This window comes from Centropristis striata, chromosome 7, assembly GCF_030273125.1.
Source record: "Centropristis striata isolate RG_2023a ecotype Rhode Island chromosome 7, C.striata_1.0, whole genome shotgun sequence".
Lineage (NCBI taxonomy): Eukaryota > Metazoa > Chordata > Actinopteri > Perciformes > Serranidae > Centropristis > Centropristis striata.
This window is the reverse complement of record NC_081523.1, coordinates 21,481,303-21,506,498: the sequence shown is the minus strand read 5'-3', so window position 1 is coordinate 21,506,498 and position 25,196 is coordinate 21,481,303. Positions and strand designations below refer to the sequence as shown.

Sequence of the window (25,196 nt, the reverse complement as noted above, 5' to 3'; positions counted from 1 at the left end):
GCTTGAATAAGCCCTTCATTTCTACAAAGGAAGCCTGCCCTCTTCCACAGAAACCGTCATGCTACACAGCTCAGAAGTAGAGAAGGCCTCATGCTAACTGAAGGCCACCATATGTTCTCCTTTACACTTGGAAAGGGAGGCGAAGCAGTGGGGCATTCAGTTTGTTACAATCTGGAACCTCACCGCTAGATGGCATTAAATCCTGTGCACGGCTCCTTTAAATCATTAAGGTTGAAAACACAATATTTCACTCTGTCTTGCATATTTGAAAACATATTGTGTGTTATCTTTTGACATTATGATCTTCATAATGAATTAATTATATAAACCTAAGCTTTTTTAAATTATTGTTGCACCATTTCATTAAATTGTAAATTACAGCCTTTGAGTTCAGAATTTAGTGATTTTGAAAAATATTGGGTGTCCACTTAAAGAATAAAAGTTTAAAAAAAAAAAAAAAGTTCGGAGTTTCAGTAATGTCTGACTGAATGGCAAGATTTGTCTGTCTGAAGGGGTAGTGCTTTTTTCTTTGTGCATGTGTGTGTAGTGCCTGAAATAAAAATACCCCTTGTTTGGAAAGACAAAATGTGATCAAAACTTTGGTACTCAAACATTTTAAGCTGTATTCTGTGATTGAAATTGTAATACATTTTTGTTAAAATTCAGAAAATATCTCCTCAGGGTCTGCTAGCCATTCTGTGCATGCACTATTCTATTTGTGCAACTTAACAGTGCAGGTGAAAAGTCATGGCTGTGTCCTGAGAGTGACAGTGGGAGTGAGAGTGGCCTAGAAAAACAATTACTGATGGGATGGGGTGTATTCAAATTCAGAATCAGATTTCAAATCTTAACAATGTTCTAATACCATACTGTTTGGTACCTTCGGAAATTACTCCACTACAAGTAAAAGTCCTTCAATTAAAACTTACTGAAGAAAAGCTTGTTATGCAGAATGGCTCAACTTAGATTTTTTAAATATATTCTTTAATTTCATTTAATTTATATTAAATTTGTAATGATGCATTTATGTAAGCAGTGTTCTATTTTTGTTAAAAAAAAATACATAAATAAAAGGTTAGGAGATTATTTAAAAAAGTCTGATCATTTTAAGTGGATCATGTTTTTTTTTTAATGTATGTAGTGGGATAGGAGTATAACATTACATAAAATGGAAATACTAAAGTACACATACTTTAAAAGTACAGTACTTGAGTAAATTTACTTAAATACATTCCACCACTGCCTATCACCTTGACAAGTTCAGCACAGACCATCCTTTAACCGGAGACCGTTGAAATGCCTTCATCATTTCTATATGACAAACAAAGTTAATGGTGATCTATTAAGATGTCTATTCATTTGAATTATTGGCATATTATTGGCACGATGAAAGAGGCTGTTGACAGTCGAGTCTCCTTTGAGAGCTACTCCTGTGATCTTGTAACATTCAATGCAGCCACTAGAGGGCACCAAATAAAAAGGTTTCACTGGTCACTGTAAAATGGATCAGGCAGAGAGAGAGAGAGAGAGAGCGAGAGAGACTAACAGATGAAGGCTCAGATTATTTCTGACTGATGATCTACGCCTGTATCTTATCAAAAACAGTCTCTGCTTCACTTTGGTAAGTGAAGAGACAAAATGATTGAGCCTCACACACTGAAAATATTTCTGTAGAGCAGATGTGATGTCTGTTGTTACTAATTAGTTCCCACTGAACACCGTACAACTACAGCAAAGTTAATCTCAGGACTGTCTCTCATGAAATAACGTATTAACTGCCAAAGAAAGGAAGAAAAAAAGGAAGAAAGGTCGATGGGCTTCATGCAGCAACATTCTCTTAAATCTCTCATACATTTTCTTTGCTGAATAATCAATCTCACTTGATCACAATTGTTTATTATGTTACACTCCCTAAACACGATATAAGGGCAGGTGTTGTTCCCTTTGCAAGTAATCTGGCCACAACAGAAAAAAGACTGTAGCAAAAACAACTTTAGTAGTTGTGAATTTGACATACTGGTAAATAAAGAAAGAAAACGTGACTGACTGATGGAATGTGAGGACTGGCTTTACAGGAAAATCAAAAACTCTGTTGACATATATGGTAATCTAATATATAAGTATTACAACAATTTAAAATAATCTAAATTTGATTATCAACTGTGATATTCATGCATTTTTAATAATGCTAAAATGTTTTTGTGTATTGGACAAACAATTTTTTGACTGTTTTTCTCCAATCATCCATACATGTTTTCTTACCTATAAAAAAAAAAGCAAAAAAAGGATAGAAAAAGAATACATCTCAGAAATCAGTGGGTGCTAACAAAATAAGAAGAAATTGGAGATACCAACCAAACTAAGAGGACAATAATTTGTATATTGCTTACTGCCAGAGGCCAAGTATAGTAAGTGAACTGAAGTAGCAGTTTAATTTAATGCAAACCACTACTCTCCACCACTGGGAATTTCCAGGAGGTGTGTTACCTGTAATGTTCCTCCAGTTGCACCTCCTTCAAAGCCGCAGTCTGAGCAGCATGTGTCACCTGCAGCTGGAATCAAAAGTTGTTTACCCTGGTTGCTTAAGAGCGAGGACTTTCCTCACCTGAGGTGATCTGCAATTTAGTGGAGCAAACACATTTATGACATCTTTTAATTTACTGTTTTTAAAGTCTTTCCGACATCAAATGAGGGTCTCAGAGTTGATATGTCAATATTACTGCTTTCATAATAGCAGGTTATAGGTAGCCAAGATAGTTCTCTTCCATTACAGAGCTTCAATGTGGGAGAGCTTCTCTACTGCACTCACTGAATAATGGTTTTACCATCAATGGGATCATATTTTAGCACAATATTAGGTCAAACTAGATTCAACATGTCTAACGCCTCTAGCAGATGACAGATTCATTAAGAAATGGGTCAAAGGAAAATCATTGTTTTCATTTCACTGGGTGACCATACCTTATGTGGGTGGTCACGGCTCCGAGGACAGTCTCTACATGCAGATTGTGTATTTGTATGTGTGTGTTTGAGCAGGGGAAAGAAAAGGAGAGAGGTGTTGCCTTTGAGGATGCTCCTTGTGTGACTCCTCTCTCCTCCCTGGACACTGCCTGCTTGTTGTTTCAGTAAACAGAAGGGCCCAGAGATGATCCAAGACAAGCACACAGCCACCGCAGCCCACCCAGGAGCCAAGGTCAGGACCACTAACCTTCAGTCACATGCACACACTAAAGCCGCCTCAGGAATTATTTTCCAGGTTGACCCAGGAGTTTAAGTTTAAGACTGGAACTCATTCACCTTAATACTTGAAAGAAAATCCAATTGTAGTTATAATTGTTGAATCGAGAAAGCCCACCCAACACAAACTAATGCTGAACTCCCAACAAAAACATTTGAGTGAATTATCGGAAAGCTATAAAACTCCAATAACTAATTGCATACTGTACACTATGCGTTTTTGACTCCATAATTCCTTCAGTGGCTTTCTCTCTGAATGTTTTCCATCTCGTGAATGTGCTGTGCTTGTCAGTATGACACACCAGTATAAATATTTTAATATTTATACTAGCTGAAATATTTCTGTGACATAATTACCACCTTGTCTCTCAAACTTTGCTGCCGAGCACACGGAGATTCATTCTCTGAGAGCAGTTTTTAAGGGGTAATTATTTCTCACAGGAGTAATAATACCTACCACTTCTCTCCCATCCAGGACGGAGGTCTTTGAAACTCAAGAAGATAATTCCAACCCTTCATCTTCTCCAAAAAGAGCAGGCTGTCAGGGACGGGCTGCACTGTCAGCAAGGGAAAGCTAGCAGGGCTGAATTTAGAGGGAGAGAGGTACAGAGGATGGAAGGTAGGGAAGAGAAAAGGTAAAAAAGGGGAAAGAGGGATGCACTGGAAAAGCGAAAAGAAAAGGCTAGTGACTTCTCTGACGGCCCAGTGCTCACATATGGCTAGGCTTTGCTTGTATAGCCTCACTTCAAGGCGAAGGGCCCTGCAAACATAAACAGTAGAGAGGCTGCAGCTGGAGCAGGGAGGCAGCCGCTTGCTTACCGAGACCTCTCTACACTAAACAATGGATCAAGTGACGCACAGGCCTTTGGCAGTGCAACAGAGAGCCAGGCGGCTCAGAAAAGCCTTTCTTCCGTACGTTTATATCTCTGCTCTCTCAATATTTACCCCATGGGAAAACACACAATTTTCCATTCCTTTTGTTCTGAAAGGACCAATAGACTGGACCTCCCTCCATCTCCGTCTCTTCCACCTTCAAGACAGGACAGGTTTACAGGGGACAAGTGTCTTTTTGTGCAAAATTTGGATATAGGACCCTTAACAACTATGCAGCTCTGTGTATAATTCCACCTCTAACTCTCTCCTGCAGCTATGTACAGGTGTTGGGAATGAATAGATTTAAGCTTTCCTTCATTGATATTCACACGCACAGTCTATTTCCAGCCGTGTAGAGTAGAAGGAAACAAAATGAGGATTAGTCTCTCTTACTGTGTGTGTTACTGCATCAGAACTTGGTGTGTGTGCGTGTGTGTGTGCATCTGTGTTATATCTCTTTTATGGACGGGCACAATGGGGAACGGAAGGGCCCAGGAGCCAGTGAATTAACCCAAATTACAGCTAACAGTTGCCTGGGTAACTGGATAGGAATGAGGGGCAAATGGTGTGTAATTTCCTAATGAAGGGAGGGGGGGGGGTTCTTCTTTTTCACATTTAGAGACCTCCTCGGCCTGTTACCGTAACAACAGGAGGACTCTGCACCCCCCTAATGTCATTGTTTGCTTGCTGAGTCACCTAAAAGTTTTTCATAGGCCTTGGATACAAACTGTTTATCCTGTTCCCTCATAAACACCTATGATGGTCTGCTAAATACAAGTTTTAATGATACTCACATTATTACAGCTGTCCTGAGGAGGATACATACTAATGACCAATATTACTAGAAACAAGTAAAGCATTACACATTACTCATTAATTAAAAGAAGGAAAAGTTATGCATTAGTTCCTAGAGAAAGTAAGTGGTAACACTACTTGTTACCTTGCTTTTGCATTGCTTCACATCACCGGAGATGCATTGTCATATAATTGCCAGCCAACAATATAACATTGAACCTTACATAAATCATATGTGATAAATATCAGATCAGATGATGAAGACTGAAACGGGAAAACATTTGAATTGCATATGAACTGCCTTTAACGGGCAAAACTCATAAAAAAAAACCTCACTTGAATTGCTTGCACATCAAGCCATTTCTTGTCCACTAGACAAGCTTATTTGACTTGAATCACTAAGAGGAAAGTTGTGGTTTGATGTGACTGACATGTTTATCCCTAGTGACAGTCCCAAATGATAATTGTACTGTATCTATACACCCCAGAATTAAAAAAATATATATTGTAATGTTTTACAGGAAAATAGAGGGCTTCTGCTTTAAAAGTACAACAAAATGTATAAGAGTACATATCCCAAGTGATGAACAATTAACAGGGACACATAATGAAGGATTAGCTTGAGAATTGTTTCTAAATGGTGTCTTTAAGATTTTTAACTTGTTGCTTATTTAGTAATGAATATTTGATGTTATAGGGACTTACATTTTTTATGCATTTGCACAAGAGCTGGTTCTCAATCAGCAACAGTCTGCAGACCTTCCTAACACATTGCAGAGTGAATGCATGGAAACCTGAGCCCAAGATGACTGGAGGCCCGGGTCAGCATGGGTCAACACTCATTCACAGCTTTTTACAAATCAAATCAAACTACGTGTCAGAGCCTGACTTCTGCAAATAAACATACATTGCCAGGGCCACCCCTCTGCTGCTCTGTCTGACTGTCCAGTTTATAACAGACTCACAGACAGCCAGGTTATAGTGGCAGGAAATATATACAGACTTCTCACCCTGCCCTTGACACAAAGAGAGGCGACACTAATGGGAGAAGTGAAAAAACACACTGTATTCCTCACGTCTTTCTAGATTTGGCTAATTGCACTATGGCATGAAATAAAATAAAATACAATCATCAGACTGACTTGACGCATTGTCAGTGATCACTCATGGTGGTTGGATGTCTCACGCTTTGACAGAATCCTGTGGTTTGCATTTAGGATAAGAGAGCTTTGTTTGCCACTGAGCCATGTTAGCTGGCCTCCATTAGCCTCCAACCACTGTCAGTCAGTTGGCGAGCCTTTCTATTGTCAGTAAAATGTTAAGCCTCTCTGCTATCTCGCTTGAACCAGACTATGACCACAGAAAGACAGATAGGGATCTGAAAATCTCAGTTGTGGGTGAAACAGAAAGAGAAAAACAGAGAGGGAAGGGGTTTGGGGGTTGGGATAAGAGAAAGGGCTTTTTATTCTCCTCCGTCTGTGATTTGAACAGGTGTGACAGATGTGTGGCCTCAGTGTATGTGTGTGAAGATAGTCATGATCTACCACCCAGAAGGTCTACATGCACGCATACTACTTACCGAGCTGCATGCTCTGCTGGGGCACGCAGTCCTTTTTCTTGTTTATTGATAGCTATCAGCACTTTCTCGTTTCTGCTAAACAAAACACAACACTTACACAGAGCAGCTCTTTGGGGTTCTATTTACTTCAGTGCAACAGCTGAAAGAGGTCAGACACAGCTGTGAGGTTCAGCACATGCATGCGCACACACACATACACACACACACACACACACACACACACAGTAAGGGCTTGCTTTGTTTTCACGTTACAGCCATGCAAAGAGTTTGATATGTCACTTTTTTGGCTTTTTTGGAGTTGTGCAAATTATTCTGTCACCAGAGTTTCAAACATACTTTAAACCCTCTAGAGTCTCCAAAAGCACCAAAGCATGACTTCTTCATCACATCAAGACGTAAAAACAAAGCAGCGTGGAGCCCTATTGTAAATTTACCTCTAAAGTTCTGGCTGTAAACTCTATGAGGCCAGTTTCAGTTTGATGATGATATACCAAGTAAAACTGGAGACAAGGTCAAATATATTTGGTATAAAATGATAGAACTGGATGTCACCCTCTTATATGTTATATTTGCAACCTTTGTTCACATTTGCAACATTTACATTTTTTTATTGAGCATGATAGTGTTTTGAAAGTTAAAAAAAAGGTTCAAAATCACATTTTATGTTGGACTAAGGGACTAAAAAAGACAGAAAATGACTAAAAAGGCAGTTTTAAGTGGTGTATACAGGCAGGATGAAAAGGATTCAAAAATGGACAAAATAGCCCAAGACTCCATAGACTTAAGTAAGAGTGTGAGAGGACGGCTGGATGGATTGGTGTGAAAACGACTCGCCATCCCTCTTCTTCCAGCTCCACTAAAGTCTCCAACTGCTTATTGTTATTTCACTAATAGCGCAGGAGTTTCTACTCTGAGGGGCGTTTGCGGCACAACTGAGCCGAGCCACAGACTATCAGATTACTGTGCAGAACTGTGTGCAGGGAAACCACACCATCTACACAATATGCACACTGCTCTCTTGGGGAGTGGGAGGCAGCGAGGTGTTTAGAGTGACTGAGATGTAACGGCCATTAGGGACTTTTAAGTGGTGTCTCTGCAGGGCCACCAGCAGTCCCCGGGTGGCAGTCATGGGATCCAATCACAATAATGCCTGATGCCTACAACCGGTTGGGTTTTCTCTGTCATCCACTTCACATCATTCAGTCATGGAAAAAAAATACTAGACCACGCTTGTTTTCTTCAATTTCTTGTTCATTTTAATGCCTGGTACAACAAATGGTAAATATTAAGATAATAAAAAGAGCTCATAAGAGTTTAATTTAAGAGCTGTTGTCTAGCCATTTTCCATGGTTTTCTTGATAATGATTTTGGTTATTATCAAGAAAACCATGGAAAATGGCTAGATATCAGCTCTTAAATTAAACTCTTATGAACTATTTGTGTTGTTATCATTATATTTGTCCAAACAAATGTACCTTCAGTTGTACTAGGGATTATAATGAACAAAAAATTTAAGAAAACAACGGTCTAATGTTTTTTTCCATGACTGTATCGTGTGCAGCAACAGTTTTGTTATTGACACTGACCTTTCACCACAAATGCTCAGAAGAGGCATAAACAGACTATATAGTTTATATAATGTATTTTAATATTGGAGCCGGAACAATAAGTTGATCAATAGATAATTATTTAACCCTGTTTAACCCTTGTGTTCTCTGGCTATTCATTCTTAAATATTTTTTGTTTTGTCAATGCATATGGCATACATTTTGGCTTTTTTTTCCTTTTAAATTTTGGATATTCAACCTTATCTCCTATGATAAGTCTATAATAAACTGTATTAGATGCCACTCATTAAAATCAGTGTAGTTGATAATTACAGACAGACTGTGGAACAAATAAAAACTAGGACTGCAAGCAGTACTGAACTGGCCCTCGCAGTACACGCGTGTCGGGGCATGCTGCTGTCAGGGTGTGTGCGTTACAGGGGCCATTCTATACCACCCCTATGAATTTAATTTCCTTAAGTGTTGTAGTGTGGACACGGTACCAAATATGAAATTAGACTGCCACTACAGTGCCACCTAGGGGCCGATCAATAAAACATTAAAGGGTTATCCTCAGGAGGGCATTGACAATAATTGTACCAAGTTTTGTATAATAGTGCACAAACTATCCCTTTAATCCTCATACAGTGTCTGAAGGAGGACTCTTAACTGATAGAAGAGGCAGGTAGCAATGGTGGAAAGTAACTATGTACATTTACTCAAGTACTGGACTTAAAGTAAAATTTTGAGGTACTTTTATGTACATTTTATGTAACCTTATACTTCTACTCCACTACATTTTGAGACATATATTGTACTTTTTATTCCTCTACATTTAGCTGACAGCTTTAGTTACTTTTCAGGTCAAGATTTAAAATGAAAAACATGATACATTTAAAATGATTACCCATTTTTATAAATTAAACCACTTAAAAGTTTATTAGGTAGTTAAAATGAGCGAAGTGGAGTCATTTCACAGTGTGGTATTAGTACTTTTACTGAAGTAAAGGATCTGAACACTTCTTCCACCACTGTCTTTTTTACTTCTTTACTTTTTTTTTTTAACTCTTTTTTTTTTTTTACATTTATTTTATTTTTTTAAAATTATTATTATAATTTTTTTTAATTATAATATTTTCTGCGTTTCTGCGCATGCGCGGCCTTTCCGGCTTCTGCGCACGCGCAACCTTTTTTGCTTCTGCGCATGCGCGGCTTTTCGGCACTTCTGCGCACGCGCGGCCTTTTTCGCTTCTGCGCATGGGCAAAAAGCCTCGCATGCGCAGAAGCGAAAAAAAGCCGCGCGTGCGCAGAAGCGCCGAAAAGCCGCGCATGCGCAGAAGCGCAGTGGGGCCACGCATGCGCAGAAGCCGGAAAGGCCTCGCATGCGCAGAAACGCAGAAAAATTATAATTTAAAAAAAATTATAATAATAATGAAAAAAAATTAAAAAATTATAATAATTAAAAAAACTAAAATAAATGTAAAAAAAAAAAAAGGAAAAAAAAGTAAAGAAGTAAAAAAGACAGTGGTGGAAGAAGTGTTCAGATCCTTTACTTCAGTAAAAGTACTAATACCACACTGTGAAATGACTCCACTTCGCTCATTTTAACTACCTAATAAACTTTTAAGTGGTTTAATTTATAAAAATGGGTAATCATTTTAAATGTATCATGTTTTTCATTTTAAATCTTGACCTGAAAAGTAACTAAAGCTGTCAGCTAAATGTAGAGGAATAAAAAGTACAATATATGTCTCAAAATGTAGTGGAGTAGTAGTATAAAGTTACATAAAATGTACATAAAAGTACCTCAAAATTTTACTTTAAGTCCAGTACTTGAGTAAATGTACATAGTTACTTTCCACCATTGCTACCTGCCTCTTCTAACTTATACATATCAGTTAAGAGTCCTCCTTCAGACACTGTATGAGGATTAAAGGGATAGTTTGTGCATTATTATACAAAACTTGGTACAATTATTGTCAATGCCCTCCTGAGGATAACCCTTTAAGGTTTTATTGATCGGCCCCTAGGTGGCACTGTGGTGGCAGTCTAATTTCATATTTGGTACCGTGGCCACACTATCACACTTAAGGCAATGAAATTCATAGGGGTGGTATAGACTGGCCCCTGTAACGCACACACCCCGACGGCAACCTCTCATTGAAAAATAAAAACTCAATCAAACAAATAGTAAAGTGGTCTAGCAGACTGATTGGTGAGCCACAGCTCAACGTGGAGACCTTGTATATCACAAGATTCAGCACAACTCAGTGAACGCGTGGATATAAGGTTTTTGAATGTGCGATAAAGTATGTGGGAGTTATTAGCCAAAACGCACTTTCCTTTATTATAGCGCCACCTAGTGGTGAAAATTCAGGATGGCAATAGATTATAAAATTTTTCGCCAGGTGTGACTTATATTTAAAGTTGAGTTTTGGGGTATGTTCAGGCAGTGAAAAATGCGATCATTTGGGAAGAAGAAAAAAAAATCATTCGAAATACAATAGGGACCTCGCAGGTCGTTGCCTGCTCTCCTGAGCATTAGGCCCTAATTAAAAATTCTCTAACTCTACATTTAGTATATAATTTTTCCAAATAAATTTGTTTTATGTTGACAAAATAGCATTTAAAGGGTAAATTCTGAAAATGAATGAATATTTGGTTGTGATGATCAGACTGATGTTAGAATTGGAATACTTATTTTTTTTTTTGCTAAATTTTTCAACAGTTGACACTGTGATGACAAATTAGAGTGCTCCACCACGAGGCAGATTATCTTTTTTTTTTCTTTTTATAAATAAAGCAATAAACAGGGCAATAACTTCCATGAAATATACAGAGGTTTACATTCCCAGAGTGATTAACACCCTGTTTATTAAAGTAACAGTCAGCATTATGCTTGGAACTCAATAATTCATGAAGACATAATCATTTCAAATGATTCATTCTAAAAAAGAAAGATAAAAATTATGACATTTTAAAAATGGAACAATAAAATCGAATGACAAAATCTGAGGTAGGAAAACCTGCTTCAAATATCCAGGTTTTTTATACAACTTTTTCTTAGAACTGCAAAAGCAAAAAGTAAAAAATAACTTTAAAGAATATCTATTGTCTCTTTGTGTATTATTTCTTCCAGAGGAACTTATCATTAGTCTTCCAGAGACTCTTGCTCTCCTCTTCTGTGGACCTTTCTCTAGCTGTAAAGTTAGTGTTGCTGCAAACCCTCTGCACTTCTGCTGGATCTGTTAACCTGTTGATGCTCTCCTCATTCCCGTCATTCAGGATGTCCCAGAAGTCTTTGCGACTGCTCTTTGATACCACCTTGTGTTTGGGTGATTTGTTTGGAGAGGACAGAGAGTCTATGGGGCCTCCTGAACCAGAATCAGCATTGGGAGTGATTCGGGATGGAGAAGGTGTGGTTAGAGGTGAGCTTAGTGAAACAGAGGAGAGTTCAGGCGGTGTTTTTGGTGTGCCCCTCTGCCGTGCACCCTTGGGTTTTGGTTTGAACAGATCGTCGAGGATTGAGGTGTCTCCTATCAGATCAGTGAGGAGAGAATGATGGCTAGAGGTGGATGTGGCCTGCTCAGGAGGAGAAGGGTTCTGAGGGTATTCTCTCTGACCTTGAAAAGTTCTACTGGTCCGCTCCTGTCCCTGTGCTGTGGGTTTGGATAACGTGGTAGACTTGCCATGGCTGAGGTACGGAGAAGAAGGGATATCTCTGTCTGTACAGTCCATGAAAGCAGCAGCCTCCCCAGACCCCAGACCACTGCTGCTGGCCTGACCCAAGCCAAGACCACCACCAGCTCTGACGGCTCCAGAACTAGAAACACTACCCCTCTTTGTCCTCTTATGTCCTCTGGCACTGCAGACCGTCTCCTCCCGCTCCCCTGACTCAAGGCTTGGAACATCACTTAGAGGTTCTAGGACATTCTTTTGCTTTTCCTGGGGTGATAGAACATCATTTTGTGGATTTCTATGCTTTATTTGTGGTAAAGAAACATTGTTTTTTGGGGTTACAGGCTTAGGGTTGGGTTCAGGTTCATACATTTGAGCATATTTAGGCTTTCTCTTGGCTTTTGGAACATCCTTTTGTGGGGTTCTGGCATGTGTGCGAGATTTTGCGGCTGTTTTAGTGGATGCTGAGGAGGTAGCGGTCGAAGAGGAGGAGCTCTGTGCTGAATCAAGCTTTGGGAAGCTGTTTGTGACTGTTTTGGCCAGGTCAGGGTGGTTCAGTGAAGTGTAATATTGTTGCAGCCAGACCAGTCTTTGGGTTGAGCTTCCTCTCAGAATCTCCTCTGCAAACTGATGAACCGAGGAGAATTTAAATTTTTCTGCCATTTCTTCCAGTTGCTGTCTAAAAGGAAAACAAAGACAGAACTGAGTGAAAAACGCATCAAAAAAATGTTTTTATAACCAATATCACCAGCTAATATCCTGTGAATATAACACCATATTCACACACTTATAGTTAGCATGAGGCCTGAACTTGGCACATGCGAGCATACACTAAGGTACTTTAAATCACACGTTAAACAACGTCTTTAAAAAACCACAAGGCCTATACTATTAATCAGATATTCTGCGGGTCCGTCAGCCTTAGCCTAAGATGAATAGTTCTCCACATATTCAGGCTCATATATCCACACGGCCATGCAGTATGAGGTGTTTTTCCTGAACTCCAAGGCAGTCATTAAAACTTTGGTCTAACCAGATTCGGGGACAGAAATACTTCAAAGTCGCTGGTGGTACTGCAGCATTATGGTGGTGCTATTACCATTTGTGGCTTTCACTGGAAAAACAATAAATAAAAGTAACGGCAGTAAAACACGACGTGCATGTGGATTTAAATCATTAAACAGCAAGGTTAATTGAGGGTATATCAATATAACTAGTGTGTATTTTCACTGCCTGGTGAGCTTCTGGGCACAGATACAATCTTCCCCCTGGGAAGAGAGATTGGAGTCATAAAAGGTGTCTGTGTGTCTGTATACGAGTGTTTGGGAAGGTAGGGGGCGGAGGTGATGCAGCAGGACAGAGGTGTGTATTTGAGTACTGTGTGTCTGTATGTGTGCGTAAATGCTTGTTAGGACATGTGTGTATATCAGTGTGGGTTTGGAAGTCCTCGGGCGATCATTTTTGGTTAGTCTCAGGAGGTCTTGTGGTTGTGGAGGGGAAAACTCCTGCACTGTCGGGCCTGAACATAACTGGGTAATCTTTGGCATGATGCTGGGAAATAGGTGGAAGGGAAAGCTCAGAGGTGGTCCCTCGCTAAACACAAACACACACAATTCCTGAGGCCCAGGTGGGGGCGCTCAACACCATATCTGTGGTTAGTTTTGGCCTGCTTCCCTACACTGCCAGGAATGCCTCTCTTTTTACACGCCTTTCCTTCTTCCATCCGCTTGCTTGATTTATTCCTATTGAAACAATACAGGACCCCTTATTTTAAAGGAATACTATGCAGGAGTTTTTGCTTACTGTTTGTAGACACAACATTCACACTTGGCCCCTCCTCCTCGGCACCTTACTCTCATTTCGGAACAAGCTTTGTCCACTAGGTATTTCGCCTCGCTAGATTTGTGTTTTTTCGACCTGTGTCTGTTATTTTTATTGCTTAATGACCAAAGAGTGACACCCAGGAAATTACAGCAAAATCGGCAGGGTCTCAGCCATCACTAGGTCTACTAAAGTGTAGCTCAGGACGTTCTGTACGAACTCAACCCAAGTCTGAGATAGCAGTAACTGAGCCCAACCCGAACTGGACAGTCATTCTGTTTTTTATGTCCTAACCGACCTGAGCCAGGCGACGTTAATGTCAGCTGAAGCACTCAATTTATATTACCCTGTCACACAATTATTTTGCAGCCCTACTTCATCTTTTACCCTTCTCATGGCAAATTGATCATATCTCATTTTCAACAATATGCTCTTTTTCTTTATGTCTTCCTCTCAGCTTTTTGTGCATTATTCTAACCGATACCACCTCAGTTCTTTTCTCTTCACCTCACCCTCTCAGATTTTCTTTCAGTACCTGCATATGGCCTGGGGAGTCTCCCCAATGATGAAGGTGGTGTGTCTGGTGTGGTGCACACTCTTCTTGGCAAAGGTTACTGGATGGTCCGCGCTTGGCTTCTCCAGTCTGACAGTAGAGGGTAGGCAAAGCGGACTGTCTGGTGGGCTCTCTGACAGGCTCTAGTTCAATAAAAATAGAGATTTGTATCAAACCTCATACAAACATCAAAACCAAATCTAAAAAAAATAAACATCTCTCTAATACAAAAATCAAAAAAAGTAAACTACAGATGTCCACAAGCCTCATTATGAACCCTTTGTATGAATATGAGCAATTGTTAAGCTACCGAGAACAGGATGTGCTACATCCACTCACATGTCATAGAAAGCATGCATCTGATATTGCACCGGCACGCCTTATTCTGCATACCTGTATATATAGCCAGACACGGGTCTAAATGGCACAATTTACAGCAAGGCCTGTGGATTACTATGTAAACCGGTCCCTGTTTCTGAAAAAAATATATTCCTGTTAAGACTTTCAAATGTAATTCAATTTATCTAATCTAATTTGGGATTAGAATATTCAACCAGTATATTATAAGTTTGAAGAATCACTGTACCAGATCAATGTTAAGGGGTTAATTACCTCCTGGGAGAATAGAAGCTCATTGGCTGGGAGCTGAGAGTACATCTTGCGCTCAAACACATCTCGTACAGCTGCTCTACTGATCCTCTGCTCTGCTTTGCTCCCGCCCACCACGTGCTGGTTAGAATGGGTGTACACCACCTCGTTCACACCCCCTTTTAATAGATAATAGACGTCATTAATGCTGGTATTAAGTTCATTAAAATGATTTGCATGTAAAAATCGGAATTAATTCTAACCTAACACATTGTCGATGTTTCTATCCTTTCCTTTGGAAGCCGGGGATGTCTGACTTTTCATACTTGTGAATGAAACAGCTCTGGGCATCCGTGCTTGTCTCTCCATCCTGTGCACTGTTGCAGCACTTTGCCGATCTGTTAGTAACTCAACTCTGGAGTGACATCCTCTAGATCTCCCTTTTTTAACAGGTGTGTATTCATCTTCTGAAGATGTGAATGTGTCAATGTGTTCCGTGTATTTGGATCTGGCTTTGCCCCTCGCAGTAGCACTTTGCCGTTTTCTGTTGAGTTCTAGCTTCCCTCTCCCACTGTCAGTGTCCTTGGGAGTTGCCTTTGCCTTAAAGTCAAAATCTTCAGATTCATCTGAGTAACCCTCAAAGTGTTGCACCTTTGAAACTGGAGTTTTGAGCTTGTTGGGTCTCTTTTTGTCTGGTGAAGAATTGTCATCACTTTCCTCCTCCACTGTGATTTTCTTATTTGTCCCCCTATTGAAGCCCTGTCTCTTTCTTACAGCGTCATCACTCTGTTTCAACAGAGAAACCCTCTCTTGTCTCCCCCTATCTCCATTCTTCCTGTCTTCTCTGTCTGAACTGCTGGAGATGTCCAAGATTTTTGTTCCCAATTTAAGGAGACTGTCACCATTTCCTGTATTGGAGTTCTTGCAAATGCTAGAGGAGGTACCCTCCATCTTTTGATCCTGAGCATCTTCCTCACATGGGCCGTCTTCGATATCTGTACTACTGTCCCCTTCTACTAACTCTGGTTTTCCTTTGACCCTTTCAAGGAGCCTGGAGAAACCGTGCTGGAGGAGACTCATTCGACCAGGACCAGAGGCAGCATTCCCACCCGTGTTGCCATCTACTGCACTGGGGTTTGACACCTTCCTCTTAAGCCTCTGCTCCTCCTCATCCTCTTCACTTCCACTGCTGAAGTCCAGCACTCCTCTGAGGACCTTTGATGCGCCGCTGCTTTCCTTGGCTGGTTCATTCAGGACAGGTGGAATCTCTTTAAGCTGCTTAAATGAAACAGTAGAAACAAACCGCTAAAGTAACAAAGGGGCAGATTTGCACAGATAGGGGTACAAAGCAGGTAGTACAAGAGAAAGAAATTAATATGATAACTGTAAATTTCAATGTGTGAGATTTAATTACAATTCCAAAAAAGTTGGGACACTGCAAAATGTAAATAAAAACAGAATGCATTAAATTTGAAGTGGGTGTGTATACATTTTTTTTAAAGTTTGAGAATGAGATATTTTGTCTTTTTCCTGTATTCAATTGAAAGTAGGTTTTGCAAATCATTGTATTCTGTTTTTCATTTTTGGATTCAGGATTGTATAAAATAGCACAAATTGGTGAACTTCCATTTTCATAACATCATTCAGTGGCCCATGTGAGATGTCTTTGTCTAATACAAAACAGATGTTTATAACAATAAATTGTAATAAAAATAAATGTGACAAAAGCCCTTCATCACAGTATAATATGAAATGAATATATGAATATAAAACATAGAATTGCACAAAATTGCCAACTAGACGACTCTTCCCCGATTCTGCTGTCCTTGTGTGAATTTTGGTGTTTACACGCCTGGAGCCTCTTTCTGTGCGTGTTAAGGCACCCCAGTGTATTCAGTATTTTTGAAAGAATCTGAAAGGCCTCAGCGGAGCCCTGTAAAAAGGACATGGCTGGGAACGGGATGATAAGGGGTATCACTGTGTAAATAAATACCCGAAAAGCAGAAGATAGGCTTCAGTGTGGTCTGCTGCTTCCATTAGGACACGCAAGTAATTACATCCAGCTGTTTCACACAGCATCAGAGAGAAAGTGAGAAGCAGACAAAGAGAACCGCATCCTTTAGTTTCACTAAAATACTGAGAGTTGAGTGTAGAGCATTCAATGTTATACTCAACCCAAAATTTATGGCACTGCACATTTTTTCTGTAATGAGTACTAAATACTAATGGCTTGTGTGAATGATTTGCTGTAAAAAAAAAGTTTCATACTGACAGAGAACAGGACCAGCTACTATTGATTTCAGTTATCATAGCAAAAAAGCATCAGAAAACATCATAGATATTTCTGAAAACACACAATTTTTGGTATGTTGGAAACACAGATTAGACAAAAACTGTACTTCAATGAAGCTTTTCAGTCTGAGGATGATGAAAGTGTAACATGAAAATAGTGTAAAGAACTATAATTGAAAATATGACGACTTAAAACAGAAGTGATTATGAGAGGTTTCCATCTATCTTTTTGGTACTTTTCCACTATAAAAAAACACCTTATGAATCTATGGTAACTGCCTGAACTCAACTGCTCTGAGGAAACTACATATTTTTTACAGCCACCTTTAAAGCCAACAGCAGGGCGGGTACATAATACTGCCAAGAAGGTTTTTTCCCCCAGATTATCCCTTTATCCACGTTCTTTATTTAAAATTAACTTAATTTGTCTTTTTTGACAATTTTGCCATAGAAGAAGCTATTTTGCTCATAGATGCAGCACTGTGGAATAAACCCATTAGAAGAACAGGAAAATCACAAGACAAAGAAGAATTGAGGAAGCAACAAGAAAAAGTGTTTGAGGTAGAAAAAGTTAAATGGGACTGTGCGAGTTGCAATTTAACTGACAGACAGGAAAGTCCCTGTTTGAGGTATCCCCTGTTTCACGTGGGAATGGGAGGATGAGTAGGCCACCTGGGAGAGAAGACTGAGTGAGGGATGGGAAGATGAGTGCCCTGGTGTTCAGGGTCTCTGAGAACGGCAGAGTTACTCACGCTAACTCCCTTCGTCTCCTCCTCCTCCTCCTCCTTCTCTTCGCCTGTGTGTGTGCTGCTGGTCATTATACCGGCCTCCACTTTTCCCTCTCGCTGGCAGGAAGAGTGAAAGTGAGCAACACATTCATCAACATCTGCATTTAATTTTACAACATCAATTTAATGAAGTTACAGTTCAACAAAACACTTTATCTTTCAGTTTTTATATTGTCTTGGTGTTTTAGGCGAGTAGCTGATGTCCTGATATTCAGCTGAAATACCAAAGTGCAACATGCCTCTTTAATTCCATTACTAGTCCATATGACCACATACAGTAAGAGTAATTCCAACAACTGAATCAGTGGTTGGCAGTACACTACAGTAAAACACAACATCAATCAAATTGAACACATTTTGTAGGCTATCTGACCTCTAGTATCTTGTGGGTGAGGCATGTCCCGTGGTTCTGCAGTTTGAAGAGGTTTTTGATCCCAAACAGCTCCCCCTTATGGAGTGCATTACCCTGCACTGCCTCGAAGTACCGACGCGCACTCTCCTTACCCACAACGGAGCTCTGCAATTGCTGGAAGGTGGTAAAGGAGGCACAAAAAGTGGCACAAACCAGTAGGCTCACATTTGGAAATATTGTCAAAGGCAGTACAAATGGTAACTATAGCAAAGTAGTGTTTTTCCACAATTATTCAAGCTGTGTGTGATCATTATTGTCAGGTACCTGTTTGTAAACTTGTCTGAGGTATATAACCTCCTCTACCGTCCCCAATGAGATCAGCCGAAGAACGGTCACATCCCTGCACTGGCCTATACGATATGCCCTGAAGAGAGACACAAACATGTCAACACACATTCATCACGCAAATAAATAGTGAAAAGGCTGTATGTTTATGTTTTGATATCGGTCCGAACAGAATAGGTACGCTATACTGTGACAAAAAAACAATGCTGTGTATAGTTAAGATATGGCCCACAACCTACCTGTCAATAGCTTGGAGGTCGTTGGCTGGGTTCCATGTGGGGTCAAAGAGCACTACCACATTGGCCCCTACGAAGTTAAGACCAAGACCACCAGCCCTGATGGAACAAAGGGACGGTTATCAGCAGATTCAAGGTTTTAAATATTTTCTAAAATCAGCACTTGCTGAAAAAAAGCAAAATATGAAATCTAAGTGCTCTATCTAATTGCTATTGTTGGACTAACATGGTAGAAACCAGGCAGAGGTTGGTGTGAGAGGAGTTGTTGAACTCTTTGACAATCTGGACTCTCTCCTTGGATTTGGTGGTTCCGTCCATCCTGCTGTAGTCCAGCCCCTCTGCCATGCAGTAGCTCTCCAGCACATCTAACAGCTGACAGGTGCAAAACACAAAACAAAAAACTGTGAAACAAATGAATCAACAACATCATACTGTGTGAATTTACTCATGGTCAAGATAAAAGATGTGTATGAGGGATAAAATATAAAGGCTAGACAAACAAATTTAATAAAAAATAAACAGAAGGCATGTATATTTATAGATATACTATAAGCGTAATACTAGGTCTTATACAATCAAAACTGTATGGACTCTATGGTTACATAAAAAGCAAAACATTGGCCGTGAAAATATGACCTCATGGCAGCCAGAAATGTTATCATACTGTCTCAGGTGACAGCAACCATTAGACTGTGCAGATTTTAATTATGTTTAAAACTCTAATCGCTCCATCTTATAGAGCCCAAAGGCTGTTTGGGCTCTATAAGATGAGAGTCTTATAGACTATAAGATATAGACTGATCTATGTCATGAGAAAACCAAGTCTCCTGCTACTATTTTTTCTGTAAACAAGTCATCTGCACTAACAGCAGTGGCAATTAAGGGAGTGTGTTCAAGCCTGCTGCTGTGTCAAAAGGCTGAAAGGATAAGACCGGGTGTAAAGCTCTAAAACCAATAAGCTTACCCATTTAGCATTACATCATTGTGAGCATCAAATAATTTTCTTACTGGAAATCATCATGCACTCTGCACTCACACACCAGGTGCCCACACAAAGACAGCTCTCACCTTCGTTGAGAGAGAGAAAAGAAGCACTTTATCTCTCTTTTGCAGGTAATATTTCAGCAGCTTCTGCAAAACCTAAAAGGAACACAGATATGTTCACCCACACTGAAAGAGCCAATAATGAGCAGGTGACTGAACATTTGTCCCCAAATGTTACCTTCATCTTTCCACTGTACATCGGGTCCGACAAGGCCTCAAACGCTTCGTCTTTGCATCTCTGCACAAATTCTGGAAACTTTTGAAATACCTTCTCACAGATGCGACCCACAAACTTTTCCTGGAAGAAAAAAAATGAGACGTTATAGTACCAAATCCATGACTAGAAGGTATGAACTTAGTCTGGAAAAAGTGTGGAGTTGACAGCTCTAATGAACAACTATAATGAATCAGTTATAGGGCAACATGTTGTTACCTGTATCTTGCTGGTGCCTGCAGTGGACTGAAGCAGTGCTACATGGTTAGCAACCTTCCTCAATATAGCCAAGTAACTAAAGTACAGTGTCTTCATTTTTGCACCTTCTGAGTTTTTCTGCAACGAAAGAAACTGATATTATTTGGAGGCTCAATCTTTAATTTTTCCAACTGTATTAAAGTTTTTCCAATAATGTAATTCAAAGGAAAAAATTAAACGTTCCTTCCCATATTTAAAATTTTTGGTCGGTCAGTCTCCAGTAATGTTTTGTTGTTTTTTTTCAATTTTGCAAAAACACAATTCAGAGTCAGTTCACCTAAATCACACAAAGCATATTTTTCTCATACAAAAATATACATACAGTATACGTATACGTATATACGTACAGTATTTTCAAATTATAGCTATAATACTAAATATCCAACCACAACCAGAACTATTCATTGTCGAATAGTCGTTCAAATAGCTCAACCCTTTCAATTAAACCATTGTGGTACACAGCATACAAAGGCACATAATGGTAAAAAGTGGTTAACTAACTTCATAGCAGCAGCTTCCCCGGGTGCGTCCACTTTGACAGTGACATTTCTCTGAAGACCTCAGCATTAACATCACGTCTTCAGAGTCCAGCACCGTCTGATAAACTGTCTGCTGAAAGTCTGTTAAAGAGCAATACACCACCTAGGAGAAAACACAACACAGAGTTTCTTTCACGGTCGCTTTTAGACATCATACAGCTTCATCTGGACATTATGATGATGGAATATAACTTCACCAATCTTACCCTGTCGTCCTTCTTAGGTAGTTGTTCCTTGATGAGAGCTTTAGTTCTTCTGAGGAACCAGTGGGAAATCTTCCTCACCAGGGCTTTGACAGTCTTCCTCCCTGTAGCTAGGGCCCGTTTGGTTACACTGTGCCTCTGCCCTTGCTCAATCGGATCTGAAAACGTGTTCTTGAAATGTCCTAAGTTGCCAAGACAACCAGGTATGGCCCTAAATAGAATTTAAAAAAAACATTGCCACGAAATGACTGAAATGTTCTTGTAAATATGAAAATGAAAATATGTAGAATGAAAAAGTATCTTAAACTACCAGTCCATGACACACCACAGTTCCTCAAGGTTGTTCTGTAAGATGGTGCCGGTGAGGCCAAATCTGATCTGATGAGTGAAAAGCTAGCATTAAAAGCATGGTCTAAGCGCAAAGCACCTTTTTATGATGGTGGCAACACCACCAGGGCTCTCCACCATCAGTAAATCCACACAGACGATAGTCAACACCATTTATACACTAATACAAACATAAAGCTCTCTTACCTTACAATTTAGACTCTTCATGGCCTGAGTGATCTGAGAGTTTGGATTTTTTATCTTGTGGGCCTCATCCACAACCACAGCAGACCAGTCTATGCTGCAGGAAGGCCAAAGATATACTTTTATTCACAGTGCTTCAATATCAAAAACATGTAGTACACTAATTTCTCCCTAACTTAAAGGTGCAGTACACAGCATCCAGTGCATATCTATGGTTCAGAACCAGAGTTGGGACTCTCCACAAGCTCACAAGCTGTCTTGTTCTGAATGTTGTGTACAGAACTTTTAAGAAATAAAAAAAATGCATGTATTAAAAAAACAATAATAATTTTGGTTATTTGTATTTGTTTCTTGTGAGTGTTGAACCTGGTTCTTACTTATTAAACTGATCGAGACAAAGGCGCAGAGTCTCATAGGTCGTGAGAGCGATCTCAATGCGTCCCTTCCTGATGCGAGCAAGCTCCTCCTCTTTCCTCAGCCCGTGGACCACCACAGACTGGAAGTGACCCCATGTCTCCAGTTCATCTTTCCAGTTATAAAGCACTGACAGTGGGGCCACAATTAGGAACACCTTGACCAGGACATGGAAACATCAAAATCACAAGGATGACAAATCACTTCTTATAACCGAGCATGGCTTTCCGTTTGGTGTAATGCGCCTGGTATTTGAAAAAAGTACTAGTTTTTATTCTAAAAAGTTTAATGATTTAAAAAGTGTCTTTATTTAACGAGCATATCTCAATACCCACTTTGTTGGGTTTACTTTGCTTGGAGGTCATCTGACTCTGCAGAAACTGAGGCCTGTTGTTTTCGATGTCCTTCCATGTGCCGGTTTTGTGCAACACAGCAGCAAGGAAACCAATGACCTAAGATACGATCAAAGAAGTGTAGTGATTGAAAGTGAGAGAGCGCCATGTGAAGAAAACAAGCAGACATAAAATTGTGGAAAAAGATGTGCAGCTACAGCAATGTCTACCTGTACAGTTTTTCCCAGGCCCATGTCGTCCCCCAGGATACATCCTCTGGAACGTATGTAGCTGTTGTAAATAAACCTTATACCTTCTCTCTGGTAGTCCCTCAGGTACCTGTTGATGGTGTAGGGGACTCTGTCCCCGTCAATGCCACCTAACTCTAAGGGGACACATAACCTGGCGTCGGTGATGCTGCTGGGAAACACAGGTTTCTCCTGAGAGAAGTGATTCGAGCCTTGTCTTGTGAGTTTCGAGACAGGTACAGCCTCTTCTTCTTCCTCCGCCTCTTCTGCATCTTTACTATGGTCTGCGAACACCACCCATGCTGTGATTTCATTATTGTGACATGTTGAGATTAATCTCTTAATGGTGGCTTCTCGCAGGGTGCCATCACTCGGGTCAGGGGCCAGACAACTGTCACCTTTATGCCATGTTGCTATTAAACAATACAAACATGTTATTAGTTAACTGTTCTTTGAAACATATCTTTAAAAAAAAATCACCAAAGGCACACAAATTGTCTGGACTTTATCCGCTGGTGTTTAGTCACAATCAATCAAATTTTTTACCAGGGTTTTGTTATAAAGGACGTGTTTAAATGTATCTATTTCGAAATCTGTCCCAGTTTATTTCCTGTTAAAGTGCAAGGAGGAATATATATTATTATTATATAACATTTCTTGTTGCATTGTATGTTAATAAAGTCAGCTGACAGGAATTAAACACTGAGCCAAGGCCTTGTCTAGCAATGCAATTCCAGTAAAACTGTCTGTAACAAACACTTCACAAACTAATTATCTTTAATAAAATTATTCTGGATGCATTTCCCTACCACTATAGCATTACAGATCATTAAACTAATAGTATTTGAGCAAATTTTATACAAAAAGAGTTGTGTCCCATTGATCGAATCAATCTCGACGGAGTAACTAAGTTACCATTGAAAGAAAATATGGCTAACTGCTCTAGCAGCAAAGGCAATAGGTCTGTGAGACGGTCTGTGTCCTTACTGGTTTCCGAACTAACTGGTGCCCATACTGGTGTGTGCAGCTGTTTTCTACCTCATTTAGCAGATTTGTCACATATTTAATAAACATATACAGTCATGGAAAAAATTATTAGACCACCCTTGTTTTTCTTCTTACTTTCTTGTTTATTGTAATGCCTGGTACAACTAAAGGTATATTTAAGAGCTGATATCTAGACATTTTCCATGGTTTTCTTGATAACGATTTTGGCTATAATCAATAAAAAAATGGAGAATGTCTAGATATCAGCTTTTAAATTTAACTTTTATGAGCTATTTCTGTTGTTGTTGTTATTATTATATTTGTCCAAACAATTTTCTTTGTGTATCTTGTTTATATACTGAATGCCTGTATTTCTTTCATTGTTAAATAAAGATCTGAAAAAAATAAAAAATATTTGTCCAAACAAATGTACCTTTGGTTGTACCATTAAAATTGAATTAAAATGAACAAGAAATGGAAGAAAACAAGGGTGGTCTAATTATTTTTTCCATGACTATAGAGGTGATGGTTCATGAACAATAAACTGTGTTGTAGAGAATTGGAATCCAACTCTAACCGAACTTGCAAACATTATATTTTCGTGCTTTCTTTGTATGTATAGATGGTTGTGATGTACAACAACAATAATATCCACAGTAGATAGGAGATGCGACCTGGAAATCGCCAGTTATATGTTTAATAAATATGTGACGAATCTGCTAACACAGGAAAAACACAGCTGCACACACGAGTAACGATAACCAGTTAGTTTGGAAACCAGTAAGGACACCGGTCTGTGTCCAGCTGTAGCAACAAACACGTATTCCAAACCTTTTTCAGCTGCAGAAGAAGCAGCCATCCTCTTTTCCGTGTGGAGGAGAAGTCACTGTAGCATGCTCGCTAGCTTGAGTAGCTTAACGGAGTTAATACATTCAGCAAAAGTAAGAACCATGAGAAATACGGAACGAGAAACGGAGTAAGAAGTTTACTTTCTTTTACGATTAAGTTTATTTATCTCCCGAAAAGGCGAAAGGGCACAGACAGGCACTCTGCAGGTCCAGCTGCAGCTCCACTGCAACTTGCTCAATGTTTATGTATTTTAACAACGAGTGAAGCACTTTCGGCGTATTTTACCGAGTTTTATCGATTTCAGATACAATACAGATCAGATAGAATTGAAACATCAACTTTAGAAAAAATATTCAAATAATACGGGTTTTTTTTTAAATAATGAATGCTTCCAGATTGAGTCAATTTTTCTTTCCTCTACACGTTTCATTGTCGATCACTGTATTGAAAGTGCTGGGTAGAATCAAAATTTTCTTTCTATGAACTCAACCGAAAGTTGATTCCATTTAGCGAAATAAAAATGCTACAATAAAATCTAAGGAGCAATTTATGTAAAAAAAAAAAAAAAAAAAGAGAGAAAAAAAAGAGTTGTCTCTTCAATTGATCTTGTAAAGACAAATATATGTGTTGATGTATTTTTGCTGCTTCTTATGGTTATTACTTGAAGCTTGTATGCTCCACATTCACTGTGTGCCATTATGAGCAGTATGCATGAATTTCTTTACATTTTATATATACTTTTATATTTCAAATATCATCTTCCCACATGTAATTGCTATTAATTGCCAACAATTGCACTATTGCAATGTCATGTCAGTTTACTGTAGGAACAAAACTGATACTCATATGTTCTTTTCTTGCTTGTTTATTTATACCTTTTATACCTGAAATTA

The 25,196-nt window shown here is 39.3% G+C and overlaps 1 protein-coding gene across 2 annotated transcripts; it reads right to left on the bottom strand.

Annotated features, from left to right (window-relative positions):
- Window positions 1-10,873: 10,873 nt before the first annotated feature.
- ercc6l2 (excision repair cross-complementation group 6-like 2) lies at window positions 10,874-24,512 on the bottom strand. Of its 2 annotated transcripts, none has more exons than XM_059337893.1 (20): window positions 24,286-24,512; window positions 22,450-22,880; window positions 22,223-22,339; window positions 21,851-22,044; window positions 21,477-21,570; window positions 21,253-21,320; window positions 20,946-21,153; window positions 20,702-20,842; window positions 20,162-20,278; window positions 19,907-20,026; window positions 19,753-19,824; window positions 18,911-19,056; window positions 18,688-18,783; window positions 18,428-18,527; window positions 18,125-18,277; window positions 17,716-17,808; window positions 14,935-15,949; window positions 14,696-14,850; window positions 14,066-14,226; window positions 10,874-12,388 (listed from the first exon to the last, which is right to left on the bottom strand). In XM_059337893.1, exons 1-20 carry the CDS (start codon window positions 24,311-24,313, stop codon window positions 11,158-11,160), a joined length of 4,740 nt encoding a protein of 1,579 aa, XP_059193876.1. In that variant the 5' UTR covers window positions 24,314-24,512; the 3' UTR covers window positions 10,874-11,157. The 2 variants fall into 2 exon arrangements, with proteins under 2 accessions (XP_059193876.1, XP_059193877.1); XM_059337894.1 differs by having other exon boundaries at window positions 14,935-15,946.
- Window positions 24,513-25,196: the final 684 nt, after the last annotated feature.

Excerpts from the sequence above, each read along its gene's own strand:
- ercc6l2 (XM_059337893.1), bottom strand. The coding sequence starts at position 24,313 with ATGGCTGCTTCTTCTGCAGCTGAAAAAG. Across the intron at positions 21,571-21,850 it reads TGTCTCGATCAGTTTAATAA|CATAGACTGGTCTGCTGTGG; the intron begins GTAAGAACCAGG and ends GCCTTCCTGCAG. Across the intron at positions 21,321-21,476 it reads TGAAGAGTCTAAATTGTAAG|ATCAGATTTGGCCTCACCGG; the intron begins GTAAGAGAGCTT and ends TTCACTCATCAG.